The 17,500-nt window shown below is 48.0% G+C and overlaps 1 protein-coding gene across 4 annotated transcripts in view; it reads right to left on the bottom strand.

Annotated features, from left to right (window-relative positions):
* The window catches only part of abr (ABR activator of RhoGEF and GTPase), a 153,761-nt gene that overhangs the window by 48,306 nt on the left and 87,955 nt on the right, over window positions 1-17,500 (bottom strand). For all 4 annotated transcript variants that reach the window (XM_062536178.1, XM_062536179.1, XM_062536180.1 and 1 more), the window contains 3 exons: window positions 10,874-10,948; window positions 5,583-5,680; window positions 4,970-5,101 (listed from right to left, as the gene is read on the bottom strand). In XM_062536178.1, the coding sequence (XP_062392162.1) occupies window positions 4,970-5,101; window positions 5,583-5,680; window positions 10,874-10,948 (305 nt within the window). The remainder of the gene's footprint in view (window positions 1-4,969; window positions 5,102-5,582; window positions 5,681-10,873; window positions 10,949-17,500) is intronic.

Raw genomic sequence — 17,500 nt, 5'->3', positions numbered from 1 at the left:
TGGCGCTTAAACACAGCCGGACCAGCACAGAATTGATTGGTCGTCTGCACACACACGCCCACAGGTGGCTCTGTGAGTCCATCTCCGCGCGGCCGGGAGAGAAATGGCCTCGACCTTGTCGCTGTTTAATGGCAGATTACTGTAGAGACCAAGAGGTCAGAGGTCAACTCCTGCGGGGGTGACCTGCGTAAAAGAGCCGTAATGAATGGCCCGAGGCAGAGCGGTCCATCACAGCCATGCGCAGGCTCAATCTGAGAGGATACGGGTGAAACGCTACTGCACAGTGGCTGTCTACAATACATGCGACGGCTGATGGACAGCTTGGACAAGCGTCTACTGATGGACTTACTGTACCTGAGGGGTAGCTGCTGATTCAATGTCTCTGTTTGATGAACGATTGTTGCGTACAAAAGCCCTCCTTCTGTTTCATGTCTCCTCTGCACAACCCAGATTATATAACTAATGCAATCACGTTGGTCACATTACATACTGTACAACACTGTGACATTAACATGTTTATAAACATGCCTACACATAAAATAGATCTGTATTTTATAAATGGACGGCACTGTTACCAACTTTCCTATCTCGGAGCCAAATGGGTTGAAGGCAACGCTAAAAACCCAGAGTTTCGGGTCCAATGTGACCATTTAAGGGCTTTTTATATTTTGGAGCCAGCGTCCTCTTAAATAAATCAGGCCTTCTCTCCGGGGAGCGAAGCAAAACATTTTGGCTTGTTCCAAAGGAAGCCTGACGAGCAAACCACAACAGAGGCGCTCCAAGGAAAACGTCTGTTCTACGCGGCGTGCAGCCTGGCATGGCCCGGAGATATGGGGCTGGCCACGGGTGAAGGTGGGCTTCAGATACCTTTATCGGTGAGGTGCTCGGCACAAACCCCACTTCAATTCACACTTTGACGGTTATCCAAAATAAGAACATGGCACGTTATGGATTGTGAGGAGAAAAAAACAAACTCACAGTGTTGATCTTGCCTATATTTATATGGGCTGTCGTAAGAGTAACAGTGAGTGTTTTGACAACATAATAGTCTCACAAGTGGACATTTGGCCAGCATTTCTCCGTGGTGGCACAATGTCAGCTCTGTCACTATGTGCTTGGAATCAGATATGCCCTGTGGACGCCTTGTGTTTATAGCTGTGAGGCTTAACTCGCACACAGCAAGACACTGAAGGATCCAATTACGAGCACTAGGAAGGATACACATCAAGGACGCTACAAAGTCCTCTCACTCACTCTTTTCTCGTTCACGAAGCGCTGACGCTCACTCTCTCTCCCTCGTTCTCTCTCGCTCTCCGTCTCTATCTCTCTCTTCCACCTGTTCTCCACTCAGGCAACATCTGTCCTCTTACGAAACTCCTCTCTCTTTCTCACACACAAACACACACACACACACACACACACACACGGTCTCTCTCTGTTCACATAACCACACTCTCAGTCGCTCGTTGAATTCCCACCATCTTCAGACTGGGGCCTGTACACGTAATTCCACTCTGCCTTTCCACTCTCATATCAATCCTGGTGTAGCATGCCCCCCCCTGCTGTGAGAGTGACAGTGTTGTATACTGTACTGTCTGGGAGGCAGTTTACATGCTCTCCTCCGCTCCCAGGCTCCAAGGCAGCTTATAGCAGCATCCTAGGAGAGATGGCTGTGGTCGTGACAGCACGTACATGCTCTCAGTCCCTGTTGTGTTGTCTTGTCTCTCTCTCTCTCTCTCTCTCTCTCTCTCTCTCATTCTGTCTCTATCTCCCTCTGTCTCACGAACAGAAAAAACAGATGCCGGCCAAGAGACAGAAACAAACAGAGAGGCGTGTGCAAATAGCTCTCTGGAAGCCTGAGTTCACTTACATAATAACCCTTCTTTGCCTGGATTATCTGCGCGCGCGCACACACACACACACACACACACACACACACACAAACACACACACACACACACCACAGACACCCCCATATTCAGCGCAGTGTAGCAGCTGCGTCATTACGAGGTTGTTAGCTCAGAGACGAGCTGATAAGACGTTAGGGGTGGACCTCCAGCTGCATGTTCGACAGGTGCCAGGCTACATATCGGGGGACGCTTTCAATTGACCCCGTGATAGAGGCCCCTGATCTCTCCTACATTTGTCTCATGTGCTCACGGCTCAAGAGCTGAGAAAAACACAGCTGCTACGACACTGGCAGCTCCGCACCTCACAACAGTTTCACAGCCACGAGTGACGGCTGCCCAGACAAAAGGACAAAGAGGGAGAGAGAAGGACAAAGAGAGAGATGGAGAGATCGAGAAAGTGAGTGTGAAAGAGGAGAGAGAGAGATAGAGAGGTAGAGATAGATAGAAAGAGGGAGAGAGGTTAGAGAGAGAGAGGGAGAGAGAGATTAGAGAGAGAAAGAGAGTGAGAGAGAGGTTGGGGGGAGAGAGAAAGAGGGTAGAGAGAGGGGGAGAGAAAGAGAGAGAGAGTGAGCATCAGGGCTTCGGGGTGAGAGAGAGAGGGAGAGAGAGAGGGAGGGAGCACTCGCTGGCAGAGGGACACCATTACAGAACAGTAGCGGCACACACAAACACAGGGCGGTGGCGGCAGGTTTTGGGGGCCAGGGCAGCTGAGAGGATGTTGTTGTGCTGCTCCGTCCGAGGGATGCTCACATCGCACGGCACTCTGGGGCTGATGAGATGGGAATGTGTGTGTGAATAGCTGGCCTATTCTCTTGGCCCGTATCGGACAGAGGCATAGTCTGGCTGCGTGTCATGGCTTCAGCTGTCTGAGCAGCGAGGCCGGAATGTCTCGGGGATGACGCGTGGACGTTGTTGAGCAAGCGTCTCCCTCGAGAGAGAGAGAGAGAGAGAGAGAGAGAGAGAGAGAGAGAGAGAGAGAGAGAGAGAGAGAGAGAGAGAGAGAGAGAGAGGACCTTCACGTGAGACGACGGGGGGAAAAAACAGAACGGCCCTTAGCAACGCACCGAGACAAATTCAGCCGCTCAAAAAACAACCTCTTGCTATGAGAAGCCTGAGAATTTTGGAAGCCGACGGACCAACGAAAGCAGCTCCCGTCCAAAGTGGGAAGGAAATCATTAAGCACTTAGTTGAGCTAAGCAAAACATTTAATAAAGTTTTAATAAACAATCACACGGGCTCCTGTAATGTGATAGCGGTAGTGTTTAGGAAAGGAGGGGAAAAGGTTTGCTTTTCTGTTTTCCAGGGAACAGTCCTGGGTCTCTTTGGCTGTGATGCAGCAGATATGTGCAGCAGCAGTGCTGCTTGTTGCTGGGACAGACTGGCATTCATGCCATGTTTAGGCACACACACACACACACACACACACACACACACACACACACACACACACCATGTTTAGACACACACAAACACCGCCCCAGAGCCCACGGCCCATTTCACAATGCACCAAAGAGTTGGCGCAAATCCCTACACACTCCGGTGCCACACATTCTGGCACACGCACACACACACACACACCCACTCACCCACTCTCACACACACACACACGCACAGGCACACACATACACGCAGAGACACACACATACACACACACTGGCACACACGCAGAGGCGTGCACACAGACACATACAGACACACAGACACAGACACAGACACACACACACACACACACACACTGGCACACACGCAGAGGCGTGCACACAGACACATACAGACCCACACACACACACACACACACACACACACACACACCACACACACACCACACACGCTCACTCAGCACTCTCATGCGCTGCTCTACTTTTCAGTGAGAGATAGCCCAGTCCCTCCCCTGGTGTCTTATTTAGTGCATGCCTGGTCTCTAGTCTCCAGCGCGACTCCACGCACGCCTGGCTACCGTCTGACGCCCACCGTCTCTGTTGCGGCCAGACGGCTGCGTGAGAGATGAGCTGTCCGGTGACACCGCTGCGGCAACACACCGGGACCAGGGAGGACGACCGGGAAGACAAACGGGCCACGGGCTCGCTTCTGCTTCTCATCCTCAGGGAAAGAGGGAGTACACACACACACACACACACACACACACACACACGCTACATTTTTTTTCCCATGATTGGAATTCACTGTTTTTTCTCCATCCTGCCCTAGTTTTGGAGGAGAGGGGAGTGAGAGCTTTGGAGTGATATTTCAGAGATAATTTGTGAGAGCAAAATGTATTGTGCGGGTGTTGGAACGTTGGAGCGGTTAAAAAGACTTAAACATCCCTAAACGTCCCTCGGTGCCATTAAATGATGGAATGCCCACTCAAAGCTTGTATTCACAGTCTGTTGAAGGAACTCTCTCAGGAGGAGTGTGTGTGTGTGGCTACACTTAACTCTCTTAGGAGGAGTGTGTGTGTGTGGCTACACTTACACTTAACTGACCTGAGGACGGTTATAATTCAACACGAGGTGAAAGTGCTTGCCGTGCGAGCATCTATAATGGGAAACCACAACAGATGGAAGAAAGCCACGTTTTAATGACTCACCAGTCTTCACAACACCACTACTGCAACCCCCCCCCTCGTCCCCCCACCACCCCGTTATTCCACTCCCTCCTCGCTCCAACCCCAAATCCCACCCCAAACAACAAGGCATTTTCAAAGTGAATGCTTAATGGTGTGCTTTCCCACACGAGGGAGGAGAGCCAACTTAGTGAACCGTTTTTTTTTCTCAGACTTTAAAAAACCGCCCGCTCCGCGTCAGTACAGAGAGGGAGGGGGCGTCCAGTCCACCCGACAGCCTGAGGCTGGTGAGGTCAGAGCTTTGATGACAATAGCGCTGAGTCACTGGGGGGGGGGGGGGGACCGGCTGACGTGGTATCTGTGGTGCTGGTGCTATTCTGGGCTTCTTTTTCTGGGCCGGGCCAAGCTGGGTTCTCAAAAGCACTTCAGAGCCGCTCAAGCAATGCTGATGAAATACGGCGCAAACCGGGATGACGGTCGGCCTTCCTTTCCTTACCTGAACCTGGCCCTTGCCCACGATCTTGTCCACGATCTCGTTGTCGTCCTTGTTGAGCTTGGTCTTGTCGTAGCACTTCTCATAGCAGAGGATCCGTAAGCACTGGGAGCCCTCCAGCTCAATCTCAAACTCCTGTGGCCAAGACAAGACCATGTTAGAGAGAAAGGGCACACACACACACACACACACACACACACACACACACACACATCTCAAACTCCTGTGGCGAAGACAAGACCATGTCAGAGAGAAAGGGCCTCTCCTAACTGAGCTGGCTCATTACTCCAAGATGAACTACACGGCCAAATGTAAAGATGAAGAGGCAGGAGTACAGGTGAAAGTACAGGAGACAGGGAGAGACAGTGCTGAAGTCAGTCTGCCTTAAGTCAAATCCTCACATGAATGAAATTCTTCACCAATACATATGAGGATAGGCTAGATAATATATTGTTAATTTCTGTTTTGACATTGCAACTGTGTATTTTCTGTGTATTACATCCATAGACCCAGGAATCTGAATACCAATACCACCGTTTCCTTATTAGTATATTAAGATTTACATACAGATAATATTATTGTCATCACTGACCAGCGAAGTGAAACAAACGCTCACCTCATTCCAGGTAGGCTCGGTGGTGTCGCGGAAGACACGGGTCTTGGCCTTGCCGACATAATAGCCAAAGGAGTCCACTTCCAGGGTACAATACAGATCTAGATTGGAAGAGGAACATGGAGAAAATAGGGGGACAGAGGAAGGGTGTTGTTAGAGGATGGGGAATACCTGTATGAATAACATTATAAATCCCAAAAATGGCTTTTCATTTTAATTGAAACACACATTAGAATGATACAGTACAGTGCCCTAAACAGATAGGCAACCAATCTTGTTAATACTCAATAATGGAACAGGTTTATGAGCTGCTGAGCCACATGTCTGAGCTTGCCCTGAGCCATGTGTTAAGTGGCGCATGTCATACATAATGACATAAAACTCAGGCGGAGAGAAACCATTAAAATAAAACTGTGGGAAGGGTCGAGCCACTGACAATTTCCCTTCAAAATGTGTGCCCATTAATTAGCCAAACTGTCCATATGTGTCAACATCGACAAAGCAAATGTAGTGATAGTCGTGGACTTTTCAGCCGTGACAGACAGAGACACGCACACAGAGACACACACAGAGACACACACAGAGACACACACAGAGACACACACACACACACATACACACACACACATGTCCTGGGGGGGTACGAATAACTCAGTCCAGGATAGGAAGGCGTCAGCTGTGCTAATGCACTCATTTATTGGGCTGCCATGCGTTTTCACAGAGCCGTGTCATTAGGGAGGCTGCCCCCCACACACTGCGTCAAGGCCCAGCACAATTGATTGGACCGGACCGCAAAGTGAACATCATGTACATGTATGGTCTTGGAACACCAAGCTAGCTATTCCTGCTTAGAGTGAGTGAATTCAAATGTCTGACCTCCTAAAGGGTCAATGAGATTTTCAGACTAGCCTGCTGACCTTGGCCGACCTTGGCCGACCTTGACATTATGCTGGGAAGTCAAGGGCAAGCGCTCACAAAGCAAATGCCGAGTCAACACTGAAGGAGACTCAGAGGACTACTGAGACAGGAGTCAGAGGAGCACCAGTGGACCCCGAGGAGAGGAGGACTCTGCCCTGACCGCTCCGCTACCTCCCCACCAAAATGAGTTGCAGCAAGGAATCTTTCGCTAAAAGCCCCCCAGGCCACTTAAACAGATTAACCAGCAACAAGCCTCCTTCTTTCCGAGCGTCCCATTTCTTGAAGGCTTTACTGGCCCGGCCGCAAACACTAAAAGGAGAAAAAGCAGGTCAAATACATATCCTCTGGGCCCGTCGAGGTTTCATATTTTAGTACCAAGGCACAGAAACCCACTTCTGTTGAGGAGGACAGAGAGAGGGGGGAAAAAAAGAACATACTTCAAAAGATGAGCCAGACGGTGAAGTTGGCCCAGGCATCTCAGGGGTCTGTGCCGAGGTGTCAGGTTTGCAGTCGACGCAGCGATAACACGCTAAAGTGCCCGGGCGCTCGGGAAAGCAGACAAGAGCCCCGAAGCCATGCGGAGCGGAGCTCGCTTTCCGTTCAGCTGACTGGCATTTCGGAAAGTGTCAAGATCTTACGGCTATTTCTGCTCTCGCACGAAAAACGGTGATAAAGTGCCCGTCACTGGTCAGGGTAAAACGCCGGGAAGGCCAGTAGAGAGAGGCAGAAGATAAGAGCCAGCAAATGCAAGACTGCAGTGCATTTAGCTGACCATTAGCTTACACAGAAATGTCATCATCTTTCTCAGGGAAAGCAAGTCAGGATTTTTGTTTTTGTAGGAGGACGAGAGGGGACATGAGTTGAAGCAAATTAACTTTTTATTGAGACTGTAGTCCAAAGCCATCTCAGATGTCCCTGGCTGTGTAGCACACAGTACATGTTATGCTCCCTCTCTCCTCCCTCTCTATGATGCCGCGGGCAAGCGAGCAATTACAACTTGACGTCAAGGATGTTTGGGGCGATGTGACCACAGTGCACGACAAAACTGGTGGTCAGTGATTAGCGTGTGTGTCATGTCGTGTACACACACACACACACACACACACACGAATGAGCTCTGACAACTTCCCACTGCAGTCTGCACGTGAGGAAGTGAAGGTTTTACCTTTCACAGTCAAGGAGCCTTAAGGAGCCTCACATCATCTAACCCCCCCCCCCACCACCACCCCCACCCCCTCAGTGTGCCAGCGTTCCCAGGCCTTCGATGCCGACTGGATGAATGTCAGGATGTCCGATCACCGGGGGTGGTCATTAGTTGGGGGGGGGGGGGGGGGGGGCAACGAAGATAAAAGGGAAATGAAAGGACTCTGTAAGAAAATCCCCGTGTCTGTGCAGGTTCACAAGACCCATATACCTTCAGCCGCAACTCTTCCCCCCCCCCCCCCAGCACTGCAGGGGAAATGTATACAGTTTGTGTACGCGCACATGGGAGGGCTCACCCACTAAAGCCGGCCCAGACCCCGTCACAGTAGAGTCTATTGTAAGAGCCAAACAGGAAAGAGGGGACGAGGGCACAATTTCAGACAGGAAAGAGTCTAATCTAATTCATTTGGATTGGATCCGGAGTGATGGCATTAATAAAAAAGAGGGGGGGGGCAAACTCTCAAAGAGGAGAGAATAAAATAAGCACTGGATTAGATTAAGAACAGGAAAAGGGGAACTGTCTGAGAGAGAGAAAATTCATCAACCGCGACTGAATAACAAACCTGAACCAAACACACAGCACTGCACTGCTACATGTACATGGGGAGAGAAGATGATGACTTGAGAGTCTACTGTAACTGAACACCACAAGGGAATAAAGGCTGGGATAAGCTGATGCTAAGATACTGTACTGCTTCAACATTCTAGACCAGTCAGCTTCTAACTCTCTAACTCTTTTCTCTCTCTCTCCCTCTCTCTGCCTCTCTCTCTCCCTCTCTCTCCCTCTCTCTCTCTCTGGAGGATCCAATCAAATCCCTTCCCTTATGTCCACAACCCAGTTTTCTGCCGTTGCCCTGAGCGCAGATTTGGTTTAGTTTCCTTTCGCAGGAGCCAGAGCTCAGCGGGGGCTCCACCAAGGCTGGTGCACGTTTTCTCCGAGACGAGCTCGCTCGCATCCCGAGGAGTCAGATCCCACCGTTGTGCAGCCGACATACGGCAGCCGATATACAGCAGCCGACGTGCCGCTTCATCTTGTCAAAATGAATGAAGTGAAGCTGCCATGGTGACAGAGGCAAGAAGGTGTGAGAGTACAAGAGGGTGACATGCCCCAGTGTTCACAGAGCAGATGTCTCCTGGTTTCATCCCCCATCCAAATTTAGCATGGCGACAGTAGGGGAAAAAACTAAAATGTATACATAAGTAAGTGCACGGAGATACACCCGGACGGGCACACACACACACACACACACACACACACACACACACACACACATACACAAATACAAACACGCACACATACAGTATACACACATGCACACACACAAACACAGACACCTCTTTTCCGATGCCTCTGAACTTGAAGCCAGCTTAAAACGTCGGTGGCAAATGCCCACCACATGCTTCCCACAGAGGACAGAACAAAAGACCATAAACAGATGCTGGCCTCCTCCTGCTGCAATGTGCCCTCTGAAGAAAGCATCAGGGAACAAGCCCAGCTTTTGTGCAAAGGTAGAAACCAAAGATTCTAGAACAGAGCTCTGTTCTAGAATCTTTGGTAAAAATAAAAGACACTGTGGCCTGATGCTTAGCAGATACACACAGAGACTCCTTCCCAGATTTGAAAGGACCTTCAGGGATTCTGGCATGTCCTCATAGATGTCCTGATCAAAACAATGCTAGCCGTGCTTATTCTCTTTATACAGGGCAGGTATTCATTCTGACACACACCTGTCCATCCCTCAATGTCTGGTAAAGATCAAGTGTACAAGAAAGCTAATCAAAATGTATTATGCCCCCAAACAGAGAGGCAGAGTGACCTTAAATGACCTTAAATGACCTTAAATGAGCGGTATGAATAGCAGGCATGACTGTGATGTGACCGGGGTCTGAACTGCTGTGAGCACAGCCTGGCACTGTACTAAAGAAACCATGACTAGAGTCCAGGTGCAGCTTTCTCAATCCAGCGGACGCATGACGAATCATACCAAAGCGCTTAGTCAGACTCGGCTATAGAAATAGCAGCTCTGTGGACCGAGTGGTGTTATTTTTGTCCAGTCATCTTTAGCCTCTTAGTATATCTCTGAAGCTTATGTAACAACTCCCTCTCCCTCTCTCTTTCTCACACACACACACACACACACACACACACACACACACACACACAGACAGACACACACACACACACAAAAAGACAGACACACAAACATTTGCTTGCGGAAGGTCGCACGCACCCCTGCAGCAAATCTGACAGCTGATTGTCAAGATCTGTGTAAGCTGTGTCTGCGGGGATGGGGTGTGGTGAGGGGTCACGCTGGGGTCGCGCTGCGGCGAGGTCAAGAACGATCAAACACCCACACACACCCACACACTGCCCAACACTGCCCCGCACTGCCCTGCACTACCTCTGCCCCCCTCCTCCTCCTCCTCCCCCTCCATCCCCCCCTGGCCACTTTCCCTTGGCCCTGTGTGTCCTCAGGGGGCTTCCGTAGAGACAGGCCTCCCTCCACTTCCCCTGGCCCCGTGCTCTGTGGCCTGCCCTGGGCCCGGCACATGAAAGGCCTCGCAGGAATGCAGTGCTGCGGTCGGGTCGGGAGCAGCTCCTCTGGGACCCGCGCTGCGGCTTCACTGCCTGGTTTTATCAGCAGCAGGCCGAGCCCCCACCAGAGCGCAGAGCGGCGGTGGGTCAATACCGCAGATAGGATCAGGCCTGCGCCCACTAAGGGCCTGCTGTGGCCAGGCTCACCTTCCTGGGGGAGAACTGAGGGGGGGGGGGGAGGGGGGGACATTAAGGCTGCGGCCCCCTCAAAACATTTTCTCATTGTTTAAAGGGGGTTTTGTAACATGTGTAGCAAATTACTGGAGTGTTTCTTAAGTCTTGACGGCGGAGCAACAGTTCGTCCCTGTGAAGTGTGAATTATGCATGGTGTCTATGAGCCATACACAAGTATAGCAGGAATGTGTGGACACACACTTATACACAAACGGACTCTTGTAAACACACAGACACATCCACACACACACACACACATACGCATGCACACACACAACCACACACACACACACGTACATGAATGCACGCACACACACAAAAATAGCCGGGGACAGAAGAGGGTTGGACTGGACACAGGGAATGCTGGCGACTCTGTCTGCAGCTTGAGAAGGACTTGACTTACTGGCTGACTCCTTGAAGCCTGTGGCTGAGTGGACGATCACATGCAGGAAGCCGTAATGCCCGGGGGACTCCTCATCTGGAAGGCAAGAGAAAAACACTCTCAGCTACGGTGCACTGAAAGGGACAAATCTCTCAAGTCACATGATTTGAAAGTTGTCGTAGGGGAAAACGGTGATACACAAACAGTATCCTAGAAATGCTTGGGTTCCTCCTCAAATGTTCCTTTCACTGCAGTGAGTGGTCTTGTGGGGACACTGCGGTTCAATAGCTTCCCTATTTATTCAGACTTATCGTACCTCAACCATCTGAACACATAGGATTTGTGTGTGTGTGTGTGCGAGTGTGTGAGTATGTGAGTGAGCGCAAAGTTGTGTGTGAGAGAGAGAGACCTTGTGTAACTGTGAGCGTGTGTTATTTCTCAGGCCGCTGGAACTAAGCCCTCCTGTGGGAATGAGGGAGAGTGAGATGGAGGAGATGAGGCTCCTCAGATGTCTGCAATCCTCTTTTCCACACACACACACACACACACACACACACACACACACACACACACACACACACACACACACACACACACACACACACACACACACACACACACACACACACACACACACACACACACACACACACACACACACAGACACAGACACACACACACACCTCCAGACTGCATCTTAACTACAGATTAGTGCTGGAGGAGGCCTCATCACAAATACCAATCACATCACCTGAGGGCAACTGCTCAGCAGGAGGGCACGGAGAGGTCCCTCCGGAGCGACGCAGGAGTAGAGGAGGAGAGAGGGAGACATGAAGAGTGGAGAAAGAGAGGAAGAAAGAGAGGAACAGGAGAAAAGGAGGAAAAGTAGGCCTACTATGAGTCTCAGCTAAGCTCTCATAGAATATATATATATGGGCTGCAAGCAATAAGCTGAGTCAAGAGCATTACTATACCGGAGAGAACAATCAAAGATTGTATAGTTACTTTATAAACCGTCTCTGGAACAATCTTCCTTATGCACCAGAGTATATGAGTGCAATGTGTGGATGAAGACTTCCCTTGAGGAGCGGAGGGTCTAACTGCATCACTAAGCTCTGGGATATATTATCATAGATATGTTCCATCTTTTTTTATGGATCTATATACAGTCCCACTGTTTAATCAGCTGAATGAGATCTGTTCAAAACTCTGCATAAAGAACTGTTGTAACCTGGGAACTCTGGGAACTTAGAACTGGGTTATACAAATGCGCCCCACCCTTAGAATACTGTATATGTTAACACCCTTTCACTTCATGGCTTCTATAGGGCTCAAAGGGGGCCTTGTATATTTTCTGTCAAGAACGTGCAGGTAAGCTCTCAAAATATATAACGCGGCCGAGGAGAAATGTCTTCAGGGTGGCCTTGACACAGATGCACTCGCACAGGCACGTTCTCAACCACACACACACACACACACACACACACACACACACACACACAGAAAGTGTGTGTTTCTCACGTGCCCTGTCCTGCTGGACGGGCTTGAAAGGGCTCGGCGGCCCACGCGTTTCCGGCTAAATAAACGCAACCTGAGGAGAGCCCACTGTGTCACTACAACACCCACTCCTCACATGAGAGGCCAGGCCCCCCCCCCCCCCCCAATACAATAACTTTGTGTGTGTGTGTGTGTGTGTGTGTGTGTGTGCACGTGTGTCTATGTGTGTGTTACTGAGTGTAAGTGTGTGTGTGTGTGTGCACATGTGTCTATGTGTGTGTGTCTGTGTGTAAGTGTGTGTATATGTGTGAGAGAGAGCAACACAGAGAAAGTGAGTGTGCATGTGAGTGCAATATTATGTTAATGTTGTATGTGTGTGCACGTGAGTGAGTGTATGGGTGTATGAGTGTGTGTGTGTGTGTGTGTGTTTGTACACGTGTGTGAGTATGGGTTGGCGGGGTTCGGAGCAGACTCCTCTGTCAGTATTATCCCCTCCTCCTCCGCCCAGCAGACAATGTGCCTGTCTGTGCAGTACTGTATCTCTGAACCCCACGAGCACAGAGGAAGAATAACACGGCCCGTGTTATCTTTGAATCAGAGAGTCCTGAGACTCAATAATCCCTCCCCAAAATCTCCTCTCCTGCCAGGGACCAGACAATCGTATCAGCCGAGGGCTTTTAGCCCCAGTCTTCCCTGCCCCTCGATCTATTCCTCAGGACTGATCTGGGATCAGCGCTGGTCTCTCTGGAGAGACACCGTTCACTACCCACCTCCTCTACTAATGACTCTGTACCACACCTGAGACGGATTTCTCAGGCAGGGTGTAGTGTGTGTGTGTGTGTGTGTGTGTGTGTGTGTGTGTGTAGTGGCAGTGATGGACCGTCACACTGACCCTGTTCTGTCAGAGGCCCTTCAGCAGTCAGAGCTGTGGGAACAGAGGCAGGGGTCTCTGATTGTATATTGGAAGGGGGTGCACTGGGGGCAAAGAGAAGGGGGTGCATTCCTAACCCAGATGGTCTGTGTTTCGGCCTGTCGCCCTCTTCCTTATATTTCATTGTGAGCCAGGAGTGTGTGTGTGTGTGTGTGTGTGTGTGTGTGTGTGTGTGTGTGTGTGTGAGAGAGAGAGAGTCTGTGGTGATGGGGGGCACTGGGGGCAGTGAATGTGTGTCAGTCTCCAAAACTGGAGGCCTGGTTCAGCTAGCAGTCTCCCACAGCACTATAGAGCCAATGTGGCTCACTGTGCTCAATGTGTCCAAAGCCTGGCACACTCTTCAGCCTGAATTTCGAGAGCTGACGGTTGTCGTGCTGCAATGGCTCATCTCTGCTAAATTTGTCCCAAAGTAATGCCTTAATGTGTAGTGCAAGTGCTTTTGGATTGAAGCACCACTAGTAGTAGGGGGGATTATCAACAAAAAAGGGCCTAATCGTTACGCGTCGGATAGAAGCACCAAAATTGGTACAGACACTCTTTATGATGTATCTCATCATATCAGAAGGGGTGCCCCAAATTTCTGGTTCATTAAGGTCATTTTTAAAGGGAAAATCCAAGATGGCTGCCAGAAACGGCCTTAGGATAATAAAACATTGCATAGTTTGGGCATCTTGATTTATTCTGCAACTTTATCATTTCACATTTAATATATAGAGATGGTTAACAAATAATATATGCAAGATAACCCATGTAAACAATCTTACATGTCTATTATACAACTTTAAAGTGGGAAAAACAGGCTTAAAACGGTCAGAATGGCATGACTCCCCCAGTGAATCCTCACCTGAGTAGTTAATTATTCATTTATGCATAACATTAATATTCTTAAAAACTTTCGGGAGAATCACTTAATCATTTTCAAAAGACAGCTTATTGTTTAATTGTCCACATGAGCAGAGATCTAGCCCTAAATAGGAACACAACTCATGTTATGCTAGCGTTAGCATTATCATTAGCCAATGTAGACCCACCAGCTGGGTTGAGTTAAAGCTGGGCAAACAGATTCCTAGGCTAATTGTGTCCCTGTGATCACTTGGGGTCTTTTTTTGCGTATTTGTGCCCTTGGATCTTCCTGGGGGGTATTCTTTCGGGCATAATGTTATAGGAACTATGACATTTAGATTTGTACTACAGTAATGGTAGCCAGCTACTAAGGTGTGTAAAATGGACATTGAGTAAGGCTGTGTCTCATTACACTTACTTCCGTCAGTACACTGCTAATGTGCACTGACCACTTACTGCCGTAGTGCTCACTTTTGATGGTTAGTACTGTCCCAAAAGGGGCCTTCCCCAAACTTCCCACAAAGGTGGGAGCATGTAACATTCTAAAATCTCTTGGTTAAATGCTGAAGCATTCAAAGTTCCTTTCACTTGAACTAAGGGACCAAGCCCTGTGCACCAGTGCACAAAGCAAGGTCCATAAAGGCATTGATGACAGAGATTGGTGTGGATGAACTTGACTGGCCTGCACAGGGTCCTGACCTCAACCCAATAGAACACCTTTGGGATGAATTAGATGGACTGAGAGGCAGTCTACTCATCCAACATCAGTGTGTGACCTCACAAATGTGCTTCTGAAAGAATGGTAAAAAAAAATCCGATAAACACACTGTGGAAAGTCTTCCCTGAAGCTGTTATACTGTAGCTGCAAAGGGTGGACCGACATCATATTAAACCCTATGGATTAAGAATGGGATGTGACTGAAATTCATATGTGAGTCAAGGCAGATGACCAAATACTTTTGGCAATTAGTGTACAGTACTTAGGTTGCTTTTGGTATAGGGCAAAACTTTCAGGAAATACACATCAATAGTGTTTTCAAAACCTTGAGGAAAAGAGCAAGTTCGGCTCTCCCAGGTTTTCTCTCTTTTTCAGGTTGTGATACAACCTTTAGGGCAAAAAGTCAGCATGGGCTGCATGGAAATAATTTCCAGAAGTAACAGGTGCCTTCACTGCTATGACATTAAATCTTTTTCAATTACTTAGCCAGGAAACAAACATATTTGCATTGCTGGAGAGGTACTGTTGTGTTCTTTACGATAAGACAACCAATCTTGAAAAATTCAATGATCTCAGGAAGGATTTGTTTTCTCAAAAATGTCTCTCAATGGAAAATACCCCTACCACACAGGCTGCACTGATCCAGCATTCAAATAGTGCAGTGTACTGTACCAAGCTAGCACTTGGTCCAAAGGTCTGCAAGCTATCCAGTCAGTGCTTTCTCCTGAAAAATATGGATGGACTAAATTAGATGATTCTTGGACACCTTTATGGACACTTTTACCAGAGGCAGCGAAAGTATGTAGAGAACTTCTTAATGTGACAGCAAAGCTGAGCCTCTCTGCCGAGTGCCGATGCCAGGATGCTGGGTTGCCTTGCACAGCATTATGCCAATGTTCTGGAGCATGTGAATAGATGAAAATATGCAGTATGTAGGCTATGACTAATGTACTACTGTAATCTTACAAAGTTACAGGGGACATGTGTGCATCATTTGATAATTTTATGAGATCTGCCTGAGGTGCTTCTCTGTGTTTACAGTATCCTTGAGATAGTTAGTGGATATATGGGTAGCCATAGTGTATTTCTTTTCATAATTTATTTTCTTTTAAGACAGTTCTTCTTACCCTAGATAGCCCTAGATATTTGGGGCATTCCTTCTAGGATGTCTTAGGATCACCCAAGGAGCATACCCAATGTCAAGCTTTTTAGAGGCTGTTTAGATGGTCTTTGAATTAGCTGCCAATTATGTGGCGGCCTTAGCGCAACCTTTTTCAATTTCTTTAAAAACTCACTACCTGTTAGAGATAGTTTTGGGCACCCCTCCTAGGATGTCTTAGGGTTATTTCGTCTTTTTATCATATCCTTCCTTCCTTCCTCGGTTCTCCGGCTTGTTCCCACTGATCTATAAAGAACACTAGATAGACTATCCCATTGTTGCTGCCCCATCATTCTTTAACTAGGGAGGAAGGAAGGGATGATATAAAAAGATGAATGAGAAGAGCCTTTAGGATCACTCAAGGAACACCAAATTTCAAGTTTATTAGAGGTTAATTAGGTGGCGAGCAGCACTTAATTAGTTGGCGAGCAATTTCTTTAAAAACTCACTTCCTGTTAGAGACATATTGGACACTCCTTCTAGGATGTCTTAGGATCACCCAATGAACATATACCAACTTTCAGGCTTTTTAGGGGTTGTTTATATGGTCTTTGAACTAGCTGCCAATTTTGTGGCGGGCAGTACAGCCTTTTCCAATAGTTTTTGAATCAGCTATCAATTGTATTGGCGGCCATTTTGAATTTCTTCAAAATCTCACTTCCTGTTTGAGATATTTTTGGGAACCCCTTCTGGGATGTCTTAGGATCACCCAAAGAACATATACACCAAATTTCAAGCTTTTAGGGGGTTGTATAGGTAGTTTTTGAATCAGCTTTCAATTGTATTGGCGGCCATTTTGAATTTCTCCAAAATCTCACTTCCTGTTTGAGATATTTTTGGGCACCCCTTCTGGGATGTCTTAGGATCACCCAAGGAACATGTATACCAAATGTCAAGCTTTTTAGAGGTTGTTTAGGCAGTCTTTGAAGTAGCTGCCAATTTTGTGGCAGGAAGCGTAGTATTTTTTAGTTTTTTTCAAAAACCTCACTTCCTGTTTGAGAATTTTGGTGAAATCTTCCAGGACGACTTAGGATCACCCAATGAACATATACACCAAATGTCAAGCTTTTAGGAGGTTGCATAGGTAGTTTTTGAATCAGCTATCAATTGTATTGGCGGCCATTTTGAATTTCTCCAAAATCTCACTTCCTGTTTGAGATATTTTTGGGCACCCCTTCTAGGATGTCTTAGGATCACCCAAGGAACATATCTACCAAATTTCATGCTTCTATCCGCCGCGTAACGATTTTTCACATAATCTCCCCTACTATAGGGGGTGTTTGTGAGTGAGCTTCTCTTATTTATACAGTCTATGGTTTCTCTAGACACACACAAACATTTAATAAGGTTACTATAAAAAGCTCAAGATTTTTATACGCACCAATAAAGGTTTATACAGCCCAATTAGGTAGCTGGAGCCTTTCAAGCTTTCAGTAAAATTAGATAAAATAGTTGTGGTCAACAAAATCAACTATGTTTACAAAACAAAGTGTTATTCCA

This window comes from Sardina pilchardus, chromosome 5, assembly GCF_963854185.1.
Source record: "Sardina pilchardus chromosome 5, fSarPil1.1, whole genome shotgun sequence".
Classification (NCBI taxonomy): Eukaryota; Metazoa; Chordata; class Actinopteri; order Clupeiformes; family Clupeidae; genus Sardina; species Sardina pilchardus.
This window is presented reverse-complemented; position numbering and strand designations above follow the sequence as displayed.